The sequence below is a fragment of the Coregonus clupeaformis genome, unplaced genomic scaffold (assembly GCF_020615455.1).
Source record: "Coregonus clupeaformis isolate EN_2021a unplaced genomic scaffold, ASM2061545v1 scaf1246, whole genome shotgun sequence".
NCBI lineage: Eukaryota > Metazoa > Chordata > Actinopteri > Salmoniformes > Salmonidae > Coregonus > Coregonus clupeaformis.
The window spans coordinates 52660-77500 of NW_025534700.1; the positions used below are offsets into that span (position 1 = coordinate 52660).

The 24841-nt window shown below is 48.6% G+C and overlaps 7 protein-coding genes across 7 annotated transcripts in view; 3 read left to right on the forward strand and 4 right to left on the reverse strand.

Annotated features, from left to right (window-relative positions):
* Positions 1-5508: 5508 nt before the first annotated feature.
* LOC121562313 (histone H1-like) lies at positions 5509-10406 on the reverse strand. The gene is made up of 3 exons (XM_045217833.1): positions 10403-10406; positions 7634-8262; positions 5509-5565 (listed from the first exon to the last, which is right to left on the reverse strand). Exons 1-3 carry the CDS (start codon positions 10404-10406, stop codon positions 5509-5511), a joined length of 690 nt encoding a protein of 229 aa, XP_045073768.1.
* LOC121562310 (histone H2B-like) lies at positions 10264-10927 on the reverse strand. Its single transcript, XM_041874612.2, has one exon. The coding sequence runs from the start codon at positions 10872-10874 to the stop codon at positions 10500-10502; it is 375 nt and encodes a 124-aa protein (XP_041730546.2). The 5' UTR covers positions 10875-10927; the 3' UTR covers positions 10264-10499.
* A 627-nt stretch (positions 10928-11554) lies between these two features.
* LOC121562321 overlaps positions 11555-24841 on the reverse strand; it is a 33236-nt gene continuing 19949 nt past the window's right edge. The window contains exons 3-5 of the mRNA XM_045217832.1: positions 21745-21763; positions 12681-13018; positions 11555-11934 (exon numbers count right to left, since the gene is read on the reverse strand). Coding sequence (XP_045073767.1) covers positions 11613-11934; positions 12681-13018; positions 21745-21763 — 679 coding nt within the window. The 3' untranslated portion in view covers positions 11555-11612. The remainder of the gene's footprint in view (positions 11935-12680; positions 13019-21744; positions 21764-24841) is intronic.
* LOC121562315 (histone H2A) lies at positions 13718-14446 on the reverse strand. The gene is given in 3 exon segments (XM_041874614.2): positions 13718-14090; positions 14092-14163; positions 14165-14446. Coding segments are annotated over 3 exon segments (387 nt in total). The 5' UTR covers positions 14297-14446; the 3' UTR covers positions 13718-13907.
* On the forward strand, positions 16391-17025 carry LOC121562317 (histone H4). Its single transcript, XM_041874616.2, is given in 2 exon segments — positions 16391-16524; positions 16527-17025. Coding segments are annotated over 2 exon segments (309 nt in total). The 5' UTR covers positions 16391-16409; the 3' UTR covers positions 16721-17025.
* LOC121560693 (histone H4) lies at positions 21401-21872 on the forward strand. The gene has a single exon (XM_045217831.1). The coding sequence runs from the start codon at positions 21407-21409 to the stop codon at positions 21716-21718; it is 312 nt and encodes a 103-aa protein (XP_045073766.1). The 5' UTR covers positions 21401-21406; the 3' UTR covers positions 21719-21872.
* On the forward strand, positions 22418-22881 carry LOC121560691 (histone H2B). The gene has a single exon (XM_041873609.2). It carries the CDS (start codon positions 22456-22458, stop codon positions 22828-22830), a length of 375 nt encoding a protein of 124 aa, XP_041729543.2. The 5' UTR covers positions 22418-22455; the 3' UTR covers positions 22831-22881.

Below are 24841 nucleotides of genomic sequence, written 5' to 3' on the forward strand. Positions count from 1 at the left end.
GTGAGTGAGGGGGTGTGAGTGAGTGAGTGAGTGAGAGAGAGAGAGAGACTGAGTGAGTGAGAGACTGACTGACTGAGAGAGAGAGACTGAGTGAGTGAGTGAGTGAGAGAGTGTGTGAGTGAGTGACTGAGTGAGAGAGAGAGAGTGAGTGACAGAGAGAGAGAGAAACTGAGTGAGTGAGTGAGAGAGAGTATGTGAGTGAGAGTGAGTGAGTGAGTGAGTGAGTGACTGAGTGACTGTCCGGTACACACACACGGTCTGCGAGGAGAAGTTTGCTGCGCTATTGAAGCTCCACACCGAGCAGGGGGCTGGCCTTAAACGCGACATGAGAACCATGTAGACTCAAGGCACCCAGCTAGGTAGGCCTCTTGCTAGCTGTCACTCAAATGTGAGGGGCTGAAGCTCATTGGCTAGAACTCAAACGGCAAAGGGGCTGGCTCATGTGGGGGGAAATGTAGGGGAAAAGGCGTGGCACAGCTTGAAGAAAAGTTGCTTTCAAACTAGGGATTTTATTGCTAATTGAGGTAAGACCGTATTTCTGCTCATAGATTATGCATGTAAGAACGACACATTGAAACATCCAGCCCAAAGCGGGAGGTTAAAAAAATAATTTCTTAGTCTCCAAACTACCGGAGCATGTCTTTAAACCCCCCTAGAGTCTATTGATACAACTAGGCATCAATCTAAGTAACAGAATAAAAACATCCCTGTCAAAATCCATCAGTTTATGATAGAGATATGCATGGAGTGCGTCTCAATCCACCACATGCACCAATGGCAGCCTTCCGCATCTGAGGAGACGTCTGTAGCGTCCAAACAAGATGGTGGTCTCTGTCTAAGTAACAGAATAACAATAAAAAGGGGTATAATCAGTGGCGGCTGGTGAAAAATATTCTCGGTGGGGCTGTGCCATACTTTTTTTTTTCCTGTAACCATCGCGATATATTTTATTTGGTTCCTGCATTATTATCAACGTCTGATTGTGTCTTCTCTTTCCTTTTAAAATACTAAAACAAATATAATTGTGACGGCTCTATGATAATCACTCACTTTGATGACCAGACACATTTAGGCTTTTAAACTGTTGTAAGTGAACTATTCATCTTTCTAACAACATCTTTATCAGCCAATAGTAAATATAGTTATTTACCTGATTGTTAGCATGCTGTCTGTGAACCTCTGGACAAGTGCTTTAATGAAGACAGGGTCGATGTTCCTCTTCTGCAGCTGGCTGAAAAGCATGTCCACATTTGGCATGATCTTGTGGAACAGTGCCAGGAAAAAACAGAAAGCCTCGTCTTCGAGCATCCTCACAAAGCCCCCCACCTCTCTGACAGTCGGGGCATCAAAGTTCCCAGAGTCTCTGATGGTCTGGAAACACGTTAGGAGGTCATCCCTGTACTCGTACACAGTGTTTACAGCGCGACTGTGGAAGTTCCACCGTGTTGTAGAGGCTCTGGGGAGTCTATGCGCAACCACTTCGTCAAGCACGGTGGTTCGCTTGGGAGACCTGGAGAAGAAAGCAGAAAATCCTGCAAGGTCGGAAAAGAAAGTGCCGATCCTGGGGATGCGTGAAGTAGCCTGCTGCATGATGAGGTTCAGCTGATGTGCATAGCAGTGGACGTAGTGCGCATTTTCGTACACATCCACTATTTTACGCTGCACTCCGCCGGTGGCTCCCCTCATCACACTTGCTCCGTCGTAAGCCTGGGCAATAAGTTTGGCCTTTTGTCCATGTGAGAGTATGGTGCTGAGCCTCTCCAGCAGCGCTGTAGCGATGGTGTCGGGCGGTTGCGTTCTCGATCAAAATGAACTCGAAAACGCTCTTGGACGTTACTTTTAGCATCGATGTAGCGTATCACAAGCACCAACTGGCAGTGGGTGGAAACGTCAGTCGTCTCGTCAGCTTGAATGGCGATAAAATCAGCACTCTTTACTTCCTCCAGGATGTAATCCTTAAGCACTGACAGCATACAGTCCAACAGCTCGTTCTGTATCGTCTTTGACGTGCCCTTAAAAACGGTAGCTGTCTTCAGGTGCTCCTCCAGCACACTGTCGAGGGAGGCAACAAAATCCACTAAGCCCCGGAAAATGCTGGGGTTGTCCGAAGAGTCAGTCTCCTCGTGCCCACGCAAGGCCAACTCAAAAGCCCCACAGAACTTCACACAATCGATAATTTTGGATAGAATGTGCCTGTTTTTATCCACCTCCTCATTGTGTTTCCTCACCGCAATCCTGTGGCCGTCATCCAGCTGCGTAGCAATGTTCACCCTTCCTAATACAGCTAGCTTTACAGAGTTGTCCATGTGTGCCCTGGTGTTCTCATGTTTCTTTACCTTCTCTGACAGGTGCTTCATATCCCTCACTCCGGTACCTGTCCATGCTGAATCTGACCCCGTCGTTTTAAAAAGCAAGCACGGAAAGCAAAATAAAGCATTAGCATCAGTGCACCCAGCTAGCCAAGCCTTCCTGGTGTACCAGCTACGGGAGAAGCCGCGCATATACTGCTTCCCTTTCTCGCTAGCCTGCTGTCTGATTGAGAGGTCAGGTTGATCTGGGCCCAGCTCTTTCACCCGAACTTTCTCTGACAAAGTTCTCCTCTCAAACGGATCTTGGAGGAGAGATTTCACCAAGTTAGGGTTGGGTCTTGGAGGAGTAACGTTTGCGCTCGCCATTGTCGTCTAGTAAAAATGGCGCCACTGGAGCCCGGTCCTTATTTTATCAGGGGCGAGCTTGGGGCGATAAAATAATCGCCCTCCTTGGATTCGATTTAAGATCGCTGATTGGCTACATTTTATGTCATACATTCATATCTTAAATTAGCAATTGGCTTAACTGCTACGTAGACCCGCCTCCTCGGGGCACTTTCTGTATCGCCCAGAGCTGACGAGGCGTTTGACAGGCAGAGGAAAGGTTGCGAATATGATTTTCTATCATATCTTACACATATTACTGTGTGCATTCCATATTTCAAACACACAAATATTGACATACTGATGTTTTTATTATTATTATTATTATTTTTATTTATTTTTTATTTTATTTTTTAAAATAATTTTATTTAAGGGGGCGGCGCCCTAGCGCCCTCTATCGGCCAGCCGCCACTGGGTATAATATGTGTAAATATATATATATATATATATATATATATATATATTTCCTGAGCTTTCTAATATCCACTAGATATAGGACAGACACTTCCAAACCTTATTCCTTATGATTTATTTTTTGACTGTCTTTTTTGCCATTTATTAATGTGTTATTCAAAGTGTTTCTATGGGCTATAGTAGTAAAGGACTAATTCAATTTTTATCAAATAAATGTTTTACATATTTGTTTTTATACCTAAAGGGGTCCTAAAATTCCAAATCAAATAGCTAAATGATCTTTGGTAAGAACATCTTAAAACAATTCCATATGTAAGCTTAGAACCTTCAATGTGTCAATGTGTTTGTACTTGTCTCTATACAAATAAAAGAAAACCAAACATGTATGATGCTTTCTTTTCTGATATTAAAACAGACAAACCTCCCAAAAGTTTACTTTTTTGACTGGGTAAATGACGCATGTCCCCCTCTTTTCGAGCCACGTCTACCGACTCGTGGTGGCTTTATGTTGTCCAAATGCTACTATTGCTTGACCCAAAATAACAACGTCACTACACTTTGCCACTGTCAGATATAGGCCTCCCTCTGTGCGCTAAAACTGGAAGGGACATTAGAATCCTCTAATTAATACTCCCTGTCCACTCGAAGTGGCTCATACTTTCCTACTAAATAGCATACTGAAGAACAAAAAAACACTATATGGAATGGGCCCTTTTGAAGCGGATGTGGGTGGCTCTTAAAAGAGCCTTTGGGTTCGAGTCGGGGTGTTGAGGTTCCGAAGAGAGTGCGTTTAACCGCCGAAACCGTACAGGGTGCGTCCCTGACGTTTCAGAGCGTAAACCACGTCCATGGCGGTAACGGTCTTCCTCTTGGCGTGCTCGGTGTAGGTGACTGCGTCACGGATCACGTTCTCCAGGAACACCTTCAGGACACCGCGGGTCTCCTCGTAGATCAGACCGGAAATACGCTTCACGCCGCCGCGGCGAGCCAGACGGCGGATAGCGGGTTTGGTGATTCCCTGGATGTTATCGCGGAGAACTTTGCGGTGACGCTTGGCGCCTCCTTTTCCGAGTCCCTTGCCGCCTTTGCCTCTTCCAGACATGATGTGTTCGCTAGTTGAGTTCAAATGAATGAATGACTTCAGCGCCGGTTGCGCGGTGTGATATTATCTGCGTTTGGCCGACCTGATTGAGGCCAGTGGCACAGAAAGCGCGCCTCTGTTATATGCTCTCTCTAAAGAGCAAATAACCATGGTGTGCAGTACCCAAATTTAACCACAAGATGGACTCCGTGCTCCACTGTAAAGTTTGGGCCTCTGCATGAGTCTCTCAGCAGCACTGCAACATCGGACTTTCAAAGTAAGTTGGAATGCAATGTTTCTTCTGGACTGCATTCAATGCAACTAATGACACACAACTAATAGTGTCAACAGTTGAACATCTCAGATGTGACTAGCTTTCATAGGACAACTTATTGTTGCCATAATTGTCTCTTACCTGTACTTACTGGCTGCCGGCCCTCGGTGGAGTATATCGAGGAACAGAGGGTGCCTTTTAGGATAAGGACTAACAAGGTTTTGACTAGGCGGGATACAGCTACGACCGGAAGTGACTTTTCCCTAGCAGGTTAGGCTAATTAGGCTAGAGTGCAGATACTTGACGTGTACAGTACAACAACAAATCACAGAGGGCCTGTTACCACACCCTATAGGCTTCAACATAATAATATAACAATATATAATAATACTCATACATAATAATCGAACATCACCTTTGACTACAGTGACATTGGTAGTAAGTAGGCTACAGTATAATGGATAGCTACCCAACTGGGACAGAAAGTGGAAATGGAAGGGGGACACGCAGTGAGCAAAACTCCTAACGACATAAAAACACAGACACTTCAGTGGAACGCACAGGGCAAGACGGGAAGGAAGACGTGGAGAAGGACTATTGAAGAGGAGATGAAGAACACCGGAAGCATCGAGTGAAGAAATGGGCCCGGAACAGGGTTAGGCCGAGATGCACTGTTGACGCCCTATGCTTCATTTAGGACCTCAAAGAAATGAGTCAACTCCTATAGGGACTATTTTCACCGCCACCTGCTGGACCAGAGGTCATGTGGCCAATATTCTGCTTGAGATCATTAAGAGCTATAAGGAGTCCATCAACTACCTGGTCAGTCAAGTGATATAGGGGGGATTTCATGGCCACCTGCTGGAGCAGAAGTCATGTTTGCCAACACTGGCCTTAAAATCATTAGGAGCTATAAGGAGTCCATCAACTGGTCAGTCAAGTCATATAGGGAGGGATTTCATGGCCACCTGCTGGAGCACAAGTAATGTTTGCCAACACTGGCCTTAAAATCATTAGGAGCTATAAGGAATAAATAAACTCATCATTCAAGTCATATAGGGAGGGATCTTAGCACCACCTGCTGGATCAGAAGTACCCTTCACCTTAGGCACAAGAGAGCCATCATCTCTCAACTGGTGCAATTTCCATAAGTACGTGGTAATAAAACAAACAACGACAGCTCATCATATAGGCAGTGGTTTCAAAACTCTAAGCGCGTGTTCAAGTAGAGCACACCAAATCATACATGTACTTGTTCATCATACTGAATCAGTGTTTAATCTAGAAATACATGCCTCGCTTTGCAATACATGTTCTTGTAAAGTCATTGCTTTCCACAATGCAATGCTCACATCACTTTCCGTGTGATATTGTTGTTCATTTGTTCAAATGTATTTGACTATGACTTAATCCGACTGCTCTGAATTCATAATCACCTCACGGTTTGGTGTTAACCTACCGATTTTCAACTGCTTTGCCTACTGCAGATTAGGAACGCTGTCATGAAAATGTATGCTTGGGAAGTCTAAAATGAGGGTAACTCCCCCTTAAGGTAAATGTCTGTGTTCTGAGTGGCAAAAAAATACTGATTTTTTAATAACATTTAGATATGTGCATATTGCCTGTACTTAGGCAAACACATTTAGAAGGGAAAGAAGTGGAACCAATGAATACTTTTCTTGCTCTTCAATCAAAACAAAACCTTCAGAAAGTGGTGCGTTTTGCCCCTAAATGACCCCTGAGGATTAGTGTGTTCTCATTTGTCAGTAATTGACCCTGACATGCTCCCTTTAAATGGTACTATTTTACGCAAACGTATACTGTAATGTACTACTATTATGATGTCACTTCACGGTAAGTAGAGCGAAATGCTGATATTGACAAGGTCAGAGACGTAAGGTATGTCCCAAATGCATCCCCTATACCCTAAACGTGGATCCAAAAGGAAGTTGCTGGGGTCTATTGGATGAGGGGTGTACTCAACTGTGCCTATAGCGTGTCAAAAGTCCCCAAACGGGAAATACCCCTTGGCAACTGGGCAGAGGCCCTGTCCATTTCAGCACCGCGGACCTCCCCCTATTACCCGTGTCGTGAGTGGAGATGCAGCACAAGCGCTGTCCATACAACGGTGCTGAATACAGCAACGCATGCGCCGATCCTGCCTTTGTACTTCCTGATGGTAGCAAATGTTTTGGTGGAGTTTGACTATTATAGATAAAAAAAACAACGGATCGGCGCAATTTGCAAAACGCGCACCCCTTGGGGACCCCAGGACCGCGTTTGGGAAACGCTGGCCTAAAGAGCAAATAACCATGGTGTGCAGTACCCAAATTTAACCACAAGATGGCCTCCGTGCTCCACTGTAAAGTTTGGGCCTCTGCATGAGTCTCTCAGCAGCACTGCAACATGGGACTTTCAAAGTAAGTTGGCATGCAATGTTTCTTCTGGACTGTATTCAAGGCAACTAATGACACACAACTAATAGTGTCAATTATTCATCTGAACACAATTCTTGTAACTATTCGGCCTATATTATCACTCGTTTCTTTCCCCCCTCCTTTGTAAAGCATTTTACGGACAGACAGACAGACAGCCCTAAGCCGGTTCCCACCCACAGGCAGCGAGTGAGAGGCTACTTTGTTTCCCTCCGACTTTGTTACTTTGTGTCATTTCGCGTGAGCGCCAAAATGTCCGAAATGAAATCCTCACATTATTTCTCTCCAAATGGGAAACAAACAGCTGGTGAGGGTGCACTCTTGAGTTTGAAATCGAAGCCACTATAGTATTGTTATTACATGGCACTTGTAACACATCACAGCAGCCTGCCTCTGAACGGGAATAGCCCAGTGGCTCATATACAAATGGCTGGTGAGGGTGCACTCGTAGATCAAATTTCTAAGCTATTTTGGCCCTCTAGTATATGCCTCTCCCTTCGCACACACCCAGAGTGGGACAATGTTGTGTGCATAATTTCTTTTTCACGACAGATAGTACATGGAAATCAATGCGCTTTCTATGGAAAGAGGTGGGTGGCTCTTAAAAGAGCCTTTTGTGGTACAACATGTGTCGAGTAGAACACTGTTTGTAATAGGTTTACTTCTTCTTGGGGGCTGCCTTCTTGGGCTTGGCTGCCTTGGGCTTGGCGGCTTTGGGCTTGGCTGCCTTTGTAGCCTTCTTGGGGCTCTTGGCCGCCTTCTTGGCCGCTGCGGCGGGCTTCTTCACCTTCTTGGGGCTCTTGGCGGCCTTTTTGGGTGTAGCGGGCTTCTTGGCCTTCTTGGGGGACTTCTTTGCGGCGACGGCCTTCTTGGCTGCTACCTTCTTGGGCTTCTTCGCCGCGGCGGGCTTCTTGGCGGCCACCTTCTTTACTTTGGGGACTGCGGCTTTCTTGGCGGGGCTCTTCGCCTCGACGGCTTTCTTGTTGAGCTTGAAGGAGCCGGATGCACCGGTGCCCTTGGTGACGAGGCTCTTGACTGCGATCTTGACGCGGGAGTTGTTCTTCTCCACGTCGTAGCCGCCTGCCGCCAGCGTCTTCTTGAGCGCGGCCAGGGACACGCCGCTCCTCTCCTTGGAAGCGGTCACAGCCTTGACGATGAGCTCTCCTACGCTGGGTCCCGCTTTCTTGGGCTTGGCTGCTGCCTTCTTCTTGGGTGCCTTGCCGGCGCTGGCGCTGCGGGTGCTGGTGCGACTTCTGCCATGTCTGTCTGTCGTTTGGTCCGGTACACACACACGGTCTGCGAGGAGAAGTTTGCTGTAGACGCTGCTCTGCGCTATTGAAGCTCCACACGGAGCAGGGGGCTGGCCTTAAACGCGACATGAGAACCATGTAGACTCAAGGCACCCAGCTCGGCTTCTCTGGGCTGGCCAAATGCTCTTTCACTTGTGTTTTCTGTTCGCCTATATCGGCCCAAAAGTCACCGACGGAGCCGTGTTTTCGGTCCAAAAGCGAACGGCCCAGCGAGCAGACTTGTCTCCGTTCAGAATAAAGTCATGTGGCCCGCGGAAGGGCCATGCATTTTGTTGCGACTCGCTCAAAACCTCACCGTTCGACTGTCGGGTGGAGCAGTGCGCACTGGTTTACCTGTGCTATTTGTCTCCTAAATGGCCTAAAAGTGCATCCGATTGCGAGCAGCACTTGTTGTGTAGTGAGCCGAGATGTCTGGCAAGGGAATCAAATGGTTTGGGGTCCCCTGATGTGGTCAGGGGTGTTTTAAAGAAGCGCTCTTTTGGGGACCTTAAAACACATGCACCTGTGAGGCCTGGCTGAGACTATTGTTGTACCTCAAGTTTCAGGTTGTATTCGTCGTATGTCCAGGATCCACATGGTATAAACAGTCCTACGACATGCTTACTTGCACTGTGTGTGTGTGTGTGTGTGTGTGTGTGTTATTGTATTAGTACTTTTTGTGCACTGGCAGTGTGAGTGTTGTTGTTGTTGTATTTGTAGCCTACTATTTCTACACAGTGAGATTGTGTGTTGTCTTCTGGTAGGTAGGTAGGTTGGCTGTCTCTACTAATATATTGTTGACCTGCTTGACTCCGCAGCTTGACTCGCCTCGGTCTTTGTGTCTGTGGTTCTTGGTGTCTGGCTGGCGCTATGGAGGCTGGCGCCCCATGGGTTATGGTGCGTTGATATAGGCCTAGATAGAGGGAGTCTCTCTCTCTCTCTCTCTCGCGCTCTCTCTCTCTCTCTCTCTCTCTCTCACTCACTCAGTCTCTCTCTCTCTCACTCAATCACTCACTCAGTCTCTCTCTCTCTGTCTCTGTCTCTCTCTCAGTCTCTCACTCTCTCACACTCACGCAGTGTCTCTCTCTCTCTCTGTCTCTCTCTCAATCAATCACTCACTCACTCAGTCTCTCTCTCTCTCACTCACTCACTCACTCAGTCTCTGTCTCTCTGTCACTCACTCAGTCTCTGTGAGTGAGTGAGAGAGAGAGAGAGTGTGTGAGTGAGTGAGTGAGAGAGAGGGAGAGAGTGACTGAGAGAGAGACAGAGAGAGAGAGAGAGAGAGAGAGAGAGAGAGACAGTGAGACAGTGAGTGAATGAGTGAGAGAGACAGCTAGCCACATGACTTTATGTTGCCCCCTTCCGCGGGCCACATGACTTTATTCTGAACGGAGACAAGTCTGCTCGCTGGGCCGTTCGCTCCCCACTTTGTCACGTGGAAGCCACTGCCTTTTATCCTGTTGCCTGGTGAGTGTAGTAGGAAGGAAAATACGCTACGTGACTCAAATGTACTACACTTTACATGGACATTTTGAGTCATGTAGCAGACGCTCTTATCCAGAGCCACTTATAGTTAAGTGAGGGTCTACATTTTCATACTGGCCCCCCGTGGGAAACGAACCCGCAACCCTGGCGTTGCAAGCGCAGTGCTCTACCAACTGAGCTACAGGGGACTATATATGTATGATGCGACCTGGACCAGAAATGACCCGTTGGCAAAAAGGGCTACGTTCATATATATATATATATATATATATATAGGCCTACTCCTATTCTTCCTAGACGGGATTATTCACCCCCTTTTTATTCTTGCCATTATCGTTCTCATTCACATCATTAGTGTATAGTCCAAAGATGGAGCGTCCATTCACTCCGTCCGTGTCCTACCGATTCAGGAAGTCAACTCAAAATGACTATCTGCTCAATAAACGACAAAAGGCATTTCTTTCCAATCAAACCCAACAGACTGCTTTTTTTATTTATTTACACTCTTTGTCAAATGGTGCCATTTTACATTGCCTTCACCTGGAATGGAGGCCGACAAACATGGCTTACTATTCAGCGTGCAAAGACAACAAAAAAGGTGCGCTAAACCCCTACGCTGGAACGGGCGGGGGAAATGATACAATGTAGGCGCTCACCGAGCCGGCGCGCGCCGCCCGTTAAACATTGATACAATGTAACCGCGGTCCTACAATGTAACGCAGCCTACCTACGCATTCATTCGGTGGCGATGGAATTGCTCTTTTTACAGACAGAGTGGGTGGCTCTTAAAAGAGCCTTTGGGTTAGTAGAGTAGTCCAAATGCGCTGTTTACTTGGAACTGGTGTATTTGGTTACGGCCTTGGTGCCCTCGGACACGGCGTGTTTGGCAAGTTCACCGGGGAGCAGCAGGCGCACGGCGGTCTGGATCTCCCTGGAGGTGATGGTTGAACGCTTGTTGTAGTGGGCCAGGCGAGAGGACTCTCCGGCGATACGCTCGAAGATGTCGTTCACGGACGAGTTCATGATTCCCATGGCCTTGGAGGAGATGCCGGTGTCGGGGTGGACCTGCTTCAGGACCTTGTACACGTAGATGGCGTAACTCTCCTTCCTGGACTTTCTGCGCTTCTTGCCGCCCTTCCCTGCGGTCTTGGTGACGGCTTTCTTGGAGCCCTTCTTGGGCGCTGACTTTGCTGGCTCGGGCATGATGATGTCTCGTTGCTTCTCAGAAACGAATGAGGGCGTGAAGGGCGCTTACCCGTCTTATGAAGAGGAAGCTAAGCAAAGTCAGCGGCAGTGGACACTCCCCTGCCTGCTCGTAGGCGCCCCTGCTATTTGCCCAGTGGAGCTCTAGTGCTCAAAGCAGCCTTCCGCTCAGAGGCTAGCTTCCCGAACAAAGACAATTGAGGGCGCGCGCGGGTCCTCACCCCCTCCCTCCTCTCTATAGCCTATGCTCTGTGACCGATGGGGGATTGTGTGTTTCAAAAGGGGGCCTTTGATAGTTGTCCAAATGGCACGATTGTTGTGCCAAATAATGCTGGTGATAGAATTGCCCACTTTAGCACCGTCAGACATAGGGCTCGCATTTTGGACTGTGTGTGTGTGTGTGTGTGCGCGCTGTCCCCCTCTTTTCGAGCCACGTCTACCGACTCGTGGTGGCTTTATGTTGTCCAAATTCCACTATTGCTTGACCCAAAATAACAACGTCACTACACTTTGCCACTGTCAGATATAGGCCTCCCTCTGTGCGCTAAAACTGGAAGGGACATTAGAATCCTCTAATTAATACTCCCTGTCCACTCATAGTGGCTCATACTTTCCTACTAAATAGCATACTGAAAAAAAAAAACACTATATGGAATGGGCCCTTTTGAAGCGGATGTGGGTGGCTCTTAAAAGAGCCTTTGGGTTCGAGTCGGGGTGTTGAGGTTCCGAAGAGTGTGTTTAACCGCCGAAACCGTACAGGGTGCGTCCCTGACGTTTCAGAGCGTAGACCACGTCCATGGCGGTAACGGTCTTCCTCTTGGCGTGCTCGGTGTAGGTGACTGCGTCACGGATCACGTTCTCCAGGAACACCTTCAGGACACCGCGGGTCTCCTCGTAGATCAGACCGGAAATACGCTTCACGCCGCCGCGGCGAGCCAGACGGCGGATAGCGGGTTTGGTGATTCCCTGGATGTTATCGCGGAGAACTTTGCGGTGACGCTTGGCGCCTCCTTTTCCGAGTCCCTTGCCGCCTTTGCCTCTTCCAGACATGGTTTGTTCGCTAGTTGAGTTCAAGTGAATGTATGACTTCAGCACCGGTGCGCGGTGCGCTATTATCTGCGTTTGGCCGACCTGATTGAGGCCAGTGGCACAGAAAGCGCGCCTTTGTTATATGCTCTCTCTAAAGAGCAAATAACCATGGTGTGCAGTACCCAAATTTAACCACAAGATGGCCTCCGTGCTCCACTGTAAAGTTTGGGCCTCTGCATGAGTCTCTCAGCAGCACTGCAACATGGGACTTTCAAAGTAAGTTGGCATGCAATGTTTCTTATGGACTGCATTCAAGGCAACTAATGACACACAACTAATAGTGTCAATTATTCATCTGAACACAATTCTTGTAACTATTCGGCCTATATTATCACTCGTTTCTTTCCCCCCTCCTTTGTAAAGCATTTTACTGTGCTACTATAGTCCAAAGGAAGTGGATGATGCCAGACGGTTGTATATATGGTTGTATATATATACACACACACACATTGAAGCTAGACTTCAGGCAACGAAAAGGTGCAATACGTAGCTTTTAGACGTGTTAGTGAACAACATACATGGTGGGTAATGTAGAGGTGCGTGTATACATGGAACAATTGTGCCTTTTTGATGGAAATATGGAGGTGGCTCTTAAAAGAGCCTTTGGGGGATTTTGGAGTTCAGGTCATCCTCATTTATGCGCGCTCTCCGCGAATACGGCGGGCCAGCTGGATGTCCTTGGGCATGATGGTCACCCGCTTGGCGTGGATGGCGCACAGGTTGGTGTCCTCGAACAGGCCGACCAGGTAAGCCTCGCTAGCCTCCTGCAGGGCCATCACGGCGGAACTCTGGAAGCGCAGGTCGGTCTTGAAGTCCTGGGCGATTTCTCGCACCAGGCGCTGGAAGGGCAGCTTGCGGATGAGCAGCTCAGTGGACTTCTGGTAACGACGGATCTCTCTCAGAGCCACGGTGCCGGGCCTGTAACGGTGAGGCTTCTTCACACCGCCGGTGGCCGGGGCACTCTTGCGAGCAGCCTTAGTGGCAAGCTGCTTCCTGGGGGCTTTGCCACCGGTGGATTTGCGAGCGGTTTGCTTGGTTCTGGCCATGGCGCTTCTCTGACAGTCGAGTATAGCCTCGAAATGCCTAAGTGAAGTTTATATAGCCGGCAGTGGGGCCTGCTGATTGGACACCATCTCCCCACCACCCCGATTGGCCCGTCGCGCAGGCCTCCTCCGTTGGCCATTGGATGGGAGGCGCGGCCTCTCCAAAATTCAAACTCCCGGTGTGCGCGCGCAATAGGACGCCGCCGGCCCTTTACGCGCAATAGGACGCCGCCGGCCCTTTACGCGCAATAGGACGCCGCCGGCCCTTTACGCGCAATAGGACGCCGCCGGCCCTTTACGCGCAATAGGACGCCGCCGGCCCTTTATGCGCAATAGGACGCCGCCGCCCTTTACGCGCAATAGGACGCCGCCGGCCCTTTACGCGCAATAGGACGCCGCCGGCCCTTTACGCGCAATAGGACGCCGCCGGCCCTTTACGCGCAATTGGACGCCGCCGGCCCTTTACGCGCAATAGGACGCCGCCGGCCCTTTACGCGCAATAGGACTCCGCCGGCCCTTTACACGCAATAGGACGCCGCCGGCCCTTTACGCGCAATAGGACGCCGCCGGCCCTTTACGCGCAATTGGACGCCGCCGGCCCTTTACGCGCAATAGGACGCCGCCGGCCCTTTACGCGCAATAACTGACGCCAAAGTCAAGAGTGACATCTTATAGGCACGTTGTAATCTAACGCTAGCATGCTATGGCAAACGAGGCCTAGTAGGTGTTGTTGTTCATGCAAGGCCTCATGTGGGCACAGAATATCGAAATAGTTGTGTATACACCTACTCAATGTGTGGCAGTCATAGAAAGGTACTTTGCGCTTTTGGAGAGCTAGGTGGTTGGCTCTTAAAAGAGCCTTTGGGGGTTGAGTAGTCAAGTTGAAGTCGCAGTAGCGAATTTACTTGGCTTTGACTGCCTTCTCGGTTTTCTTGGGGAGTAGCACTGCCTGGATGTTGGGCAGCACACCACCCTGAGCGATGGTCACACCGCCGAGCAGTTTGTTCAGCTCCTCGTCGTTACGGACGGCCAGCTGCAGGTGACGGGGGATGATACGAGTCTTCTTGTTGTCACGGGCAGCGTTGCGCGGCCAACTCCAGGATCTCAGCAGTCAGGTACTCGAGCACGGCGGCCAGGTAGACTGGTGCGCCAGCGCCCCACACGCTCGGCGTAGTTGCCTTTGCGCAGCAGCCTGTGCACACGGCCCACGGGGAACTGGAGCCCAGCACGGGATGAACGGGTCTTTGCCTTCGCCCTGGCCTTGCCTCCGGTTTTGCCTCTTCCGCTCATATTGGTAGCTTGAGAAAGTCACAGAAAGTCTGAATGAGCCGCTCGCCACTTCGAGAGCCGTACTTATACCTCGCCACAAGAGGCAACGATTGGCCACCGGGCTGGTGTGGCCTTATCCAATTGGAGCGAGGGACAGAAAGACAGACAGCCCTAAGCCGGTTCCCACCCACAGGCAGCGAGTGAGAGGCTACTTTGTTTCCCTCCGACTTTGTTACTTTGTGTCATTTCGCAAGAGTGACTGAGTGAGTGAGTGAGTGAGTGAGAGAGAGAGACTGTCTCTCTCTCACTCACTCACTCACTCAGCTCTCTCTCTCTGTCTCTCTCTCTCTCAGTCACTCACTCCAGTCTCTCTCTCTTTCTCACTCACTCACTCAGTCTCTCTCTCTCTCTCTCTCTCTCTATCTCTCTCTCAGTCTCTCTCTCTCTCACTCATTCACTCACTCACACTCACTCAGTCTCTCTCTCTCTGTCTCTCTCTCTCTCTCAGTCACTCACTCAGTCTCTCTCTCTTTCTCACTCACTCACTCAGTCTCTCTCTCTCTCTCTCTCTGTCTCTCTCTCACTCACTCACTCAGTCTCTCTCTCTCTGTATCTCTCTCTCTCAGTCACTCACTCAGTCTCTCTCTCTCTCTCTCTCACTCACTCACTCCAATCTCACTCACTCAGTCTCTCTCTCTCTCTCTCAGTCTCTTTCACTCACTCACTCACGCACTCACTCACTCTCTCTCTCTCTCTCTCTCTCTCTCACTCACTCAGTCTCTCTCTCTCTCTCTCTCACTCACTCACTCAGTCTCTCTCTCTCTGTTTCTCTCTCTCACTCACTCTCTCTCTCTCTCTCTCTCTCTCTCTCTCTCTCTCTCTCTCTCTCTCTCTCTCTCTCACTCACTCACTCACTCTCTCTCTCTGTCATTCATTCACTCTCTATCTCACTCACTCACACACTCTCTCTCACTCACTCACCCAGTCTCTCTCTCGCTGTCTCTCTCACTCATTCACTCACTCAGTCTCTCTCAGTCTCAGTCTTTCTCTCTCTCTCTCTCACTCATTCACACACACTCTCTCACAGAGAGAGAGTGAGTGAGAGAGAGTAGGTGAGTGAGAGAGAGAGAGAGTGAGTGAGTGACTGAGAGAGAGACTGTCTCTCTCTCACACATTCACTCACTCTCTCTCTCTCTGTCTCTCTCTCTCAGTCACTCACTCAGTCTCTCTCTCACTCACTCACTCAGTCTCACTCACTCAGTCTCTCTCTCTCTCTCTCTCTGTCTCTCTCCCTCACTCACTCTCTCTCTCACTCACACACTTTCTCTCTCTCACTCACTCACTCACACAGTCTCTCTCTCTCTGTCTCTCTCAGTCACTCACTCATTCACTCACACTCTCTCTCTCTCTCTCTCTCTCTCTCTCTCTCACTCACTCAGTCTCTCTCTCTCTGTCACTCACTCAGTCTCTCTCACTCACTCACACTCACTCAGTCTCACTCACTCACTCTCTCTCTCAGTCTCCCCATCTCTCTCACTCTCTCTCTCTCACTCAATCACTCACTCAGTCTCTCTCTCTCTCTGTCTCTCTCTCAGTCAGTCACTCAGTCTCTCTCTCACTCACTCAGTCTCTCTCTCTCAAACTCTCTCTGTCTCTCTCACACTCACGCAGTGTCTCTCTCTGTCTCTCTCTCAATCAATCACTCACTCACTCACTCACTCAGTCTCTCTCTCTCTCTCTCTCTCTCACTCACTCACACTCACTCACTCACTCAGTCTCTCTCTCTGTCTGGCCCTCACTCACTCACTCAGTCTCTCTCTCTCTCTCTCTCTCTCTCTCTCTCTCTCTCTCTCACTCACTCTCTCTCTCTGTGAGTGAGTGAGTGTGTGAGTGAGAGAGAGAGAGAGAGAGAGAGAGACTAACTTTACAAACTTTACAGTGGAGCACGGAGGCCATCTTGTGGTTAAATTTGGGTACTGCACAACATGGTTATTTGCTCTTTAGAGAGAGCATATAACAGAGGCGCGCTTTCTGTGCCACTGGCCTCAATCAGGTCGGCCAAATGCAGATAATAGCGCACCGCGCACCGGTGCTGAAGTCATTCATTCACTTCAACTCAACGAGCGAACACACCATGTCTGGAAGAGGCAAAGGCGGCAAGGGGCTCGGAAAAGGAGGCGCCAAGCGTCACCGCAAAGTTCTCCGCGATAACATCCAGGGAATCACCAAACCCGCTATCCGCCGTCTGGCTGCCGCGGCGGCGTGAAGCGTATTTCCGGTCTGATCTACGAGGAGACCCGCGGTGTCCTGAAGGTGTTCCTGGAGAACGTGATCCGTGACGCAGTCACCTACACCGAGCACGCCAAGAGGAAGACCGTTACCGCCATGGACGTGGTCTACGCTCTGAAACGTCAGGGACGCACCCTGTACGGTTTCGGCGGTTAAACGCACTCTCTTCGGAACCTCAACACCCCGACTCGAACCCAAAGGCTCTTTTAAGAGCCACCCACATCCGCTTCAAAAGTGCCCATTCCATAGTGTTTTTTTTCTTCAGTATGCTATTTAGTAGGAAAGTATGAGCCACTTCGAGTGGACAGGGAGTATTAATTAGAGGATTCTAATGTCCCTTCCAGTTTTAGCGCACAGAGGGGGGCCTATATCTGACAGTGGCAAAGTGTAGTGACGTTGTTATTTTGGGTCAAGCAATAGTGGAATTTGGACAACATAAAGCCACCACGAGTCGGTAGACGTGGCTCGAAAAGAGGGGGACAGCGCGCGCACACACACACAGTCCAAAATGCGAGCCCTATGTCTGACGGTGCCAAAGTGGGCAATTCTATCACCAGCATTATTTGGCACAACAATTATGAGTCGACTTCCTGAATCGGTAGGACACGGACGGAGTGAATGGACGCTCCATCATTGGACTATACCCTAATGATGTGAATGAGAACGATAATGGCAAAAATAAAAAGGGGGTGAATAATCCCGTCTAGGAAGAATAGGAGTAGGCCTATATATATATATATATATATATGAACGTAGCCCTTTTTGCCAACGGGTCATTTCCGGTCCAGGTCGCATCATACATATATAGTCCCCTGTAGCTCAGTTGGTAGAGCACTGCGCTTGCAACGCCAGGGTTGCGGGCTCGTTTCCCACAGGGGGCCAGTATGAAAATGTAGACACTCACTTAACTATAAGTGGCTCTGGATAAGAGCGTCTGCTACATGACTCAAAATGTCCATGTAAAGTGTAGTATATTTGAGTCACGTAGTGTATTTTCCTTCCTACTACACTCACCAGGCAACAGGATAAAAGGCAGTGGCTTCCACGTGACAAAGTGGGGCTATGAATGTGTCTGTCGGGCGGCCCTTGCAATAGTCGTTGGAGCAGTAGCGGATCCCAATGACTACCTTGGGGATAGCCTATACAACAGGGAAAAGAAAAGAGGCCGCAATCAGCCTTCTGACCCACGTGCACCTGCTGGGATTCTTCAATGTGTGTGTGATATATATATACAACCATATATACAACCGTCTGGCATCATCCACTTCCTTTGGACTATAGTAGCACAGTAAAATGCTTTACAAAGGAGGGGGAAAAGAAACGAGTGATAATATAGGCCGAATAGTTACAAGAATTGTGTTCAGATGAATAATTGACACTATTAGTTGTGTGTCATTAGTTGCCTTGAATGCAGTCCATAAGAAACATTGCATGCCAACTTACTTTGAAAGTCCCATGTTGCAGTGCTGCTGAGAGACTCATGCAGAGGCCCAAACTTTACAGTGGAGCACGGAGGCCATCTTGTGGTTAAATTTGGGTACTGCACACCATGGTTATTTGCTCTTTAGGCCAGCGTTTCCCAAACGCTGTCCTGGGGTCCCCAAGGGGTGCGCGTTTTGCAAATTGCGCCGATCCGTTGTTTTTTTATCTATAATAGTCAAACTCCACCAAAACATTTGCTACCATCAGGAAGTACAAAGGCAGGATCGGCGCATGCGTTGCTGTATTCAGCACCGTTGTATGGACAGCGCTTGTGCTGCATCTCCACTCACGACACGGGTAATAGGGGAGGTCCGCGGTGCTGAAATGGACAGGGCCTCTGCCCAGTTGCCAAGGGGTATTTCCCGTTTGGGGGACTTTTGACACGCTATAGGCACAGTTGAGTACACCCCTCATCCAATAGACCCCAGCAACTTCCTTTTGGATCCACGTTTACGGTATAGGGGATGCATTTGGGACATACCTTACGTCTCTGACCTTGTCAATATCAGCATTTCGCTCTACTTACCGTGAAGTGACATCATAATAGTAGTACATTACAGTATACGTTTGCGTAAAATAGTACCATTTAAAGGGAGTATGTCAGGGTCAATTACTGACAAATGAGAACACACTAATCCTCAGGGGTCATTTAGGGGCAAAACGCACCACTTTGTGAAGGTTTTGTTTTGATTGAAGAGCAAGGAAAGTATTCATTGGTTCCACTTCTTTCCCTTCTAAATGCGTTTGCCTAAGGACAGGCAGTATGCACATATCTAAATGTTATTAAAAAATCAGTATTTTTTTGCCACTCAGAACACAGACATTTACCTTAAGGGGAGTTACCCTCATTTTAGACTTCCCAAGCATACATTTTCATGACAGCGTTCCTAATCTGCAGTAGGCAAAGCAGTTGAAAATCGGTAGGTTAACACCAAACCGTGAGGTGATTATGAATTCAGAGCAGTCGGATTAAGTCATAGTCAAATACATTTGAACAAATGAACAACAATATCACACGGAAAGTGATGTGAGCATTGCATTGTGGAAAGCAATGACTTTACAAGAACACGTATTGCAAAGCGAGGCATGTATTTCTAGATTAAACACTGATTCAGTATGATGAACAAGTACATGTATGATTTGGTGTGCTCTACTTGAACACGCGCTTAGAGTTTTGAAACCACTGCCTATATGATGAGCTGTCGTTGTTTGTTTTATTACCACGTACTTATGGAAATTGCACAGGTTGAGAGATGATGGCTCTCTTGTGCCTACGGTGAAGGGTACTTCTGATCCAGCAGGTGGTGCTAAGATCCCTCCCTATATGACTTGAATGACCAGTTAGTTGATGGACTCCTTATAGCTCCTAATGATTTTAAGGCCAGTGTTGGCAAACATGACTTCTGCTCCAGCAGGTGGCCATGAAATCACTCCCTATATGACTTGACTGACCAGTTAGTTTATGGACTCCTTTTAGCTCTTAATGATCTCAAGCAGAGTGTTGGCCACATGACCTCTGGTCCAGCAGGTGGCGGTGAAAATAGTTCCGATAGGAGTTGACTCATTTCTTTGAGGTCCTAAATGAAGCATAGGGCGTCAACAGTGCATCTCGGCCTAACCCTGTTCCGGGCCCATTTCTTCACTCGATGCTTCCGGTGTTCTTCATCTCCTCTTCAATAGTCCTTCTCCACGTCTTCCTTCCCGTCTTGCCCTGTGCGTTCCACTGAAGTGTCTGTGTTTTTATGTCGTTAGGAGTTTTGCTCACTGCGTGTCCCCCTTCCATTTCCACTTTCTGTCCCAGTTGGGTAGCTATCCATTATACTGTAGCCTACTTACTACCAATGTCACTGTAGTCAAAGGTGATTTTCGATTATTATGTATGAGTATTATTATATATTGTTATATTATTATGTTGAAGCCTATAGGGTGTGGTAACAGGCCCTCTGTGATTTGTTGTTGTACTGTACACGTCAAGTATCTGCACTCTAGCCTAATTAGCCTAACCTGCTAGGGAAAAGTCACTTCCGGTCGTAGCTGTATCCCACCTAGTCAAAACCTTGTTAGTCCTTATCCTAAAAGGCACCCTCTGTTCCTCGATATACTCCACCGAGGGCCGGCAGCCAGTAATTACAGGTAAGAGACAATTATGGCAACAATAAGTTGTCCTATGAAAGCTAGTCACATCTGAGATGTTCAACTGCACTGAATGATAAAGTGGCAGTCTGTGCTCTTGGGCCCTTATGGCATCAGTGCACCCCCCCCTCCAATTTGTCCCTTTTGAAATGAACAGTTGAGATGGGCCCTCTTTCTGTGGCCGTTCTTTGACGACACATCTGAGGCTATCCTGCGGCAATACAAATGATCAACATCATAACAATTATCCCATTATAAGAAGCTTTATTATTGGTTTGCTAAGAAAGGTACCATACAATATTGGCACATCACTATCACCTCTGTATGCGTAGGAAATCAATCCCTTCATTGTGTGTGTGTGTGTGTGTGTGTGTGTGTTTGTATGTGGGGGGGGGGGGTAAAGGTACGCCACTCTCGGCCTCACAGTTTATGCATAGGGTCGTCATTATGCAACAAAATAGAAGACATTCCCAAATGTGCTTACATCATTGCGTAATGTCAGGGAGTCACACAAACAGTGTGTGCTGTTTGGCTGCAACACACATTAGGCATAAGGATGATGACAACTATTTTCTAAATGCTCCAGCTTGCAGAGGGATCACCACCCCTCCCATCCGCACCCCAGGTCCTCTTGGCCCCCTTACTGTCAGGCCGAGTGGTGTCTAGGGAAGAAAGAAGCAGAGTGATGTTTATTAATGACAGTCAATACAACACGTCCTTCCATAGCTAAACAGAGTCATCCTACTAGTTCAGTGTTTCCCAACTCCAGCGGTAGAGTAGCCTACCCCCAACAAGACCCATTTTTCTTGGAGCCCTGGACAGCCACAGCTGATTGAACAACCGGTCACCTAATTACCAAGTCCTCAATGAGAAGAATCAGGTGCAACAACAACAACAACAACAACAACAACAACAATATGAGGACAGGGACACAGTGTACTAGCTGATCTCCCAGTTGTCATAGTTTGGCCTTGTGTTCCACATGGCCTATATCAGTATTTGAGTATGTTTCCCGCGCACGTTAGTTGCTTTCACGTCATCTTCGAAATCGCTCCTCCCTAGTCCCCTAGAACGAGCGCCCTCCCCTTTGTAACGCCTCCGAACATATAACAGAGGCGCGCTTTCTGTGCCACTGGCCTCAATCAGGTCGGCCAAACGCAGATAATAGCGCACCGCGCACCGGTGCTGAAGTCATTCATTCACTTGAACTCAACTAGCGAACAAACCATGTCTGGAAGAGGCAAAGGCGGCAAGGGACTCGGAAAAGGAGGCGCCAAGCGTCACCGCAAAGTTCTCCGCGATAACATCCAGGGAATCACCAAACCCGCTATCCGCCGTCTGGCTCGCCGCGGCGGCGTGAAGCGTATTTCCGGTCTGATCTACGAGGAGACCCGCGGTGTCCTGAAGGTGTTCCTGGAGAACGTGATCCGTGACGCAGTCACCTACACCGAGCACGCCAAGAGGAAGACCGTTACCGCCATGGACGTGGTCTACGCTCTGAAACGTCAGGGACGCACCCTGTACGGTTTCGGCGGTTAAACGCACTCTCTTCGGAACCTCAACACCCCGACTCGAACCCAAAGGCTCTTTTAAGAGCCACCCACATCCGCTTCAAAAGGGCCCATTCCATATAGTGTTTTTTTTTTCAGTATGCTATTTAGTAGGAAAGTATGAGCCACTTCGAGTGGACAGGGAGTATTAATTATAGGATTCTAATGTCCCTTCCAGTTTTACCACACAGAGGGAGGCCTATATCTGACAGTGGCAAAGTGTATTGACGTTGTTATTTTGGGTCAAGCAATAGTGGAATTTGGACAACATAAAGCCACCACGAGTCGGTAGACGTGGCTCGAAAAGAGGGGGACAGCGCGCACACACACACACACAGTCCAAAATGCGAGCCCTATGTCTGACGGTGCCAAAGTGGGCAATTCTATCACCAGCATTATTTGGCACAACAATCGTGCCATTTGGACAACTATCAAAGGCCCCCTTTTGAAACACACAATCCCCCATCGGTCACAGAGCATAGGCTATAGAGAGGAGGGAGGGGGTGAGGACCCACGCGCGCCCCCTCAATTGTCTTTGTTCGGGAAACTAGCCTCTGAGCGGAAGGCTCTTTTGAGCACTAGAGCTCCACTGGGCAAATAGCAGGGGCGCCTACGAGCAAGCAGGGGAGTGTCCACTGCCGCTGACTTTGCTTAGCTTCCTCTTCATAAGACGGGTAAGCGCCCTTCACGCCCTCATTCGTTTCTGAGAAGCAACGAGACATCATCATGCCCGAGCCAGCAAAGTCAGCGCCCAAGAAGGGCTCCAAGAAAGCCGTCACCAAGACCGCAGGGAAGGGCGGCAAGAAGCGCAGAAAGTCCAGGAAGGAGAGTTACGCCATCTACGTGTACAAGGTCCTGAAGCAGGTCCACCCCGACACCGGCATCTCCTCCAAGGCCATGGGAATCATGAACTCGTTCGTGAACGACATCTTCGAGCGTATCGCCGGAGAGTCCTCTCGCCTGGCCCACTACAACAAGCGTTCTACCATCACCTCCAGGGAGATCCAGACCGCCGTGCGCCTCCTGCTCCCCGGTGAACTTGCCAAACACGCCGTGTCCGAGGGCACCAAGGCCGTAACCAAGTACACCAGCTCCAAGTAAACAGCGCATTTGGACTGCTCTACTAACCCAAAGGCTCTTTTAAGAGCCACCCACTCTGTCAGTAAAAAGAGCAATTCCATCGCCACCGAATGAATGCGCAGGTAGGCTGCGTTACATTGTAGGACCGCGGTTACATTGTATCAATGTTTAACGGGCGGCGCGCGCCGGCTCGGAGAGCGGCTACATTGTATCATTTCCCCCGCCCGTTCCAGCTTAGGGGTTTAGCGCGCCTTTTTTGTTGTCTTTGCACGCTGAATAGTAAGCCATGTTTGTCGGCCTCCATTCCAGGTGAAGGCAATGTAAAATGGCACCCTTTGACAAAGGGTGTAAATAAAAAAAAGCAGTCTGTTGGGTTTGATTGGAAAGAAATGCCTTTTGTCGTTTATTGAGCGGATAGTCATTTTGAGTCGACTTCCTGAATCGGTAGGACACGGACGGAGTGAATGGACGCTCCATCATTGGACTATACACTAATGATGTGAATGAGAACGATAATGGCAAGAATAAAAAGGGGGTGAATAATCCTGTCTAGGAAGAATAGGAGTAGGCCTATATATATATATATATGAACGTAGCCCTTTTTGCCAACGGGTCATTTCCGGTCCAGGTCGCATCATACATATATAGTCCCCTGTAGCTCAGTTGGTAGAGCACTGCGCTTGCAACGCCAGGGTTGCGGGTTCGTTTCCCAAGGGGGGCCAGTATGAAAATGTAGGCACACACTTAACTGTAAGTGGCTCTGGATAAGAGCGTCTGCTACATGACTCAAAATGTCCATTTAAAGTTTAGTACATTTGAGTCACATAGTGTATTTTCCTTCCTACTACCCTCATGAGGCAACAGGATAAATATAATAATAATATAATATGCCATTTAGCAGACGCTTTTATCCAAAGCGACTTACAGTCATGCGTGCATACATTTTTGTGTATGGGTGGTCCCGGGGATCGAACCCACTACCTTGGCGTTACAAGCGCCGTGCTCTACCAGCTAAGGCAGTTGCTTCCACGTAAGAGAGATAGAGAGTGAGTGAGTGACTGAGAGAGAGAGAGAGACAGACAGAGAGAGACAGAGAGAGACAGAGTGAGTGAGAGAGAGAGACTCTGAGACTGAGAGAGAGAAACTATACAACATGGAAAATAAAAGAGGCCGCAATCAGCCTTCTGACCCACATGCACCTGCTGGGATTCTTCAATGTGTGTGTGTGTGTATATATATATATACAACCATATATACAACCGTCTGGCATCATCCACTTCCTTTGGACTATAGTAGCACAGTAAAATGCTTTACAAAGGAGGGGGAAAAGAAACGAGTGATAATATAGGCCGAATAGTTACAAGAATTGTGTTCAGATGAATAATTGACACTATTAGTTGTGTGTCATTAGTTGCCTTGAATGCAGTCCATAAGAAACATTGCATGCCAACTTACTTTGAAAGTCCCATGTTGCAGTGCTGCTGAGAGACTCATGCAGAGGCCCAAACTTTACAGTGGAGCACGGAGGCCATCTTGTGGTTAAATTTGAGTACTGCACACCATGGTTATTTGCTCTTTAGGCCAGCGTTTCCCAAACGCGGTCCTGGGGTCCCCAAGGGGTGCGCGTTTAGCAAATTGCGCCGATCCGTTGTTTTTTTATCTATAATAGTCAAACTCCACCAAAACATTTGCTACCATCAGGAAGTACAAAGGCAGAATCGGCGCATGCGTTGCTGTATTCAGCACCGTTGTATGGACAGCGCTTGTGCTGCATCTCCACTCACGACACGGGTAATAGGGGAGGTCCGCGGTGCTGAAATGGACAGGGCCTCTGCCCAGTTGCCAAGGGGTATTTCCCGTTTGGGGGACTTTTGACACGCTATAGGCACAGTTGAGTACACCCCTCATCCAATAGACCCCAGCAACTTCCTTTTGGATCCACGTTTACGGTATAGGGGATGCATTTGGGACATACCTTACGTCTCTGACCTTGTCAATATCAGCATTTCGCTCTACTTACCGTGAAGTGACA

Excerpts from the sequence above, each read along its gene's own strand:
- LOC121560693 (XM_045217831.1), top strand. The coding sequence starts at position 21,407 with ATGTCTGGAAGAGGCAAAGGCGGCAAGGGACTCGGAAAAGGAGGCGCC.
- LOC121560691 (XM_041873609.2), top strand. The coding sequence starts at position 22,456 with ATGCCCGAGCCAGCAAAGTCAGCGCCCAAGAAGGGCTCCAAGAAAGCC.
- LOC121562313 (XM_045217833.1), bottom strand. Across the intron at positions 5,566-7,633 it reads CGGCCAAGAGCCCCAAGAAG|GTGAAGGGTACTTCTGATCC; the intron begins GCTACAAAGGCA and ends CTTGTGCCTAAG.
- LOC121562310 (XM_041874612.2), bottom strand. The coding sequence starts at position 10,874 with ATGCCCGAGCCAGCAAAGTCAGCGCCCAAGAAGGGCTCCAAGAAAGCC.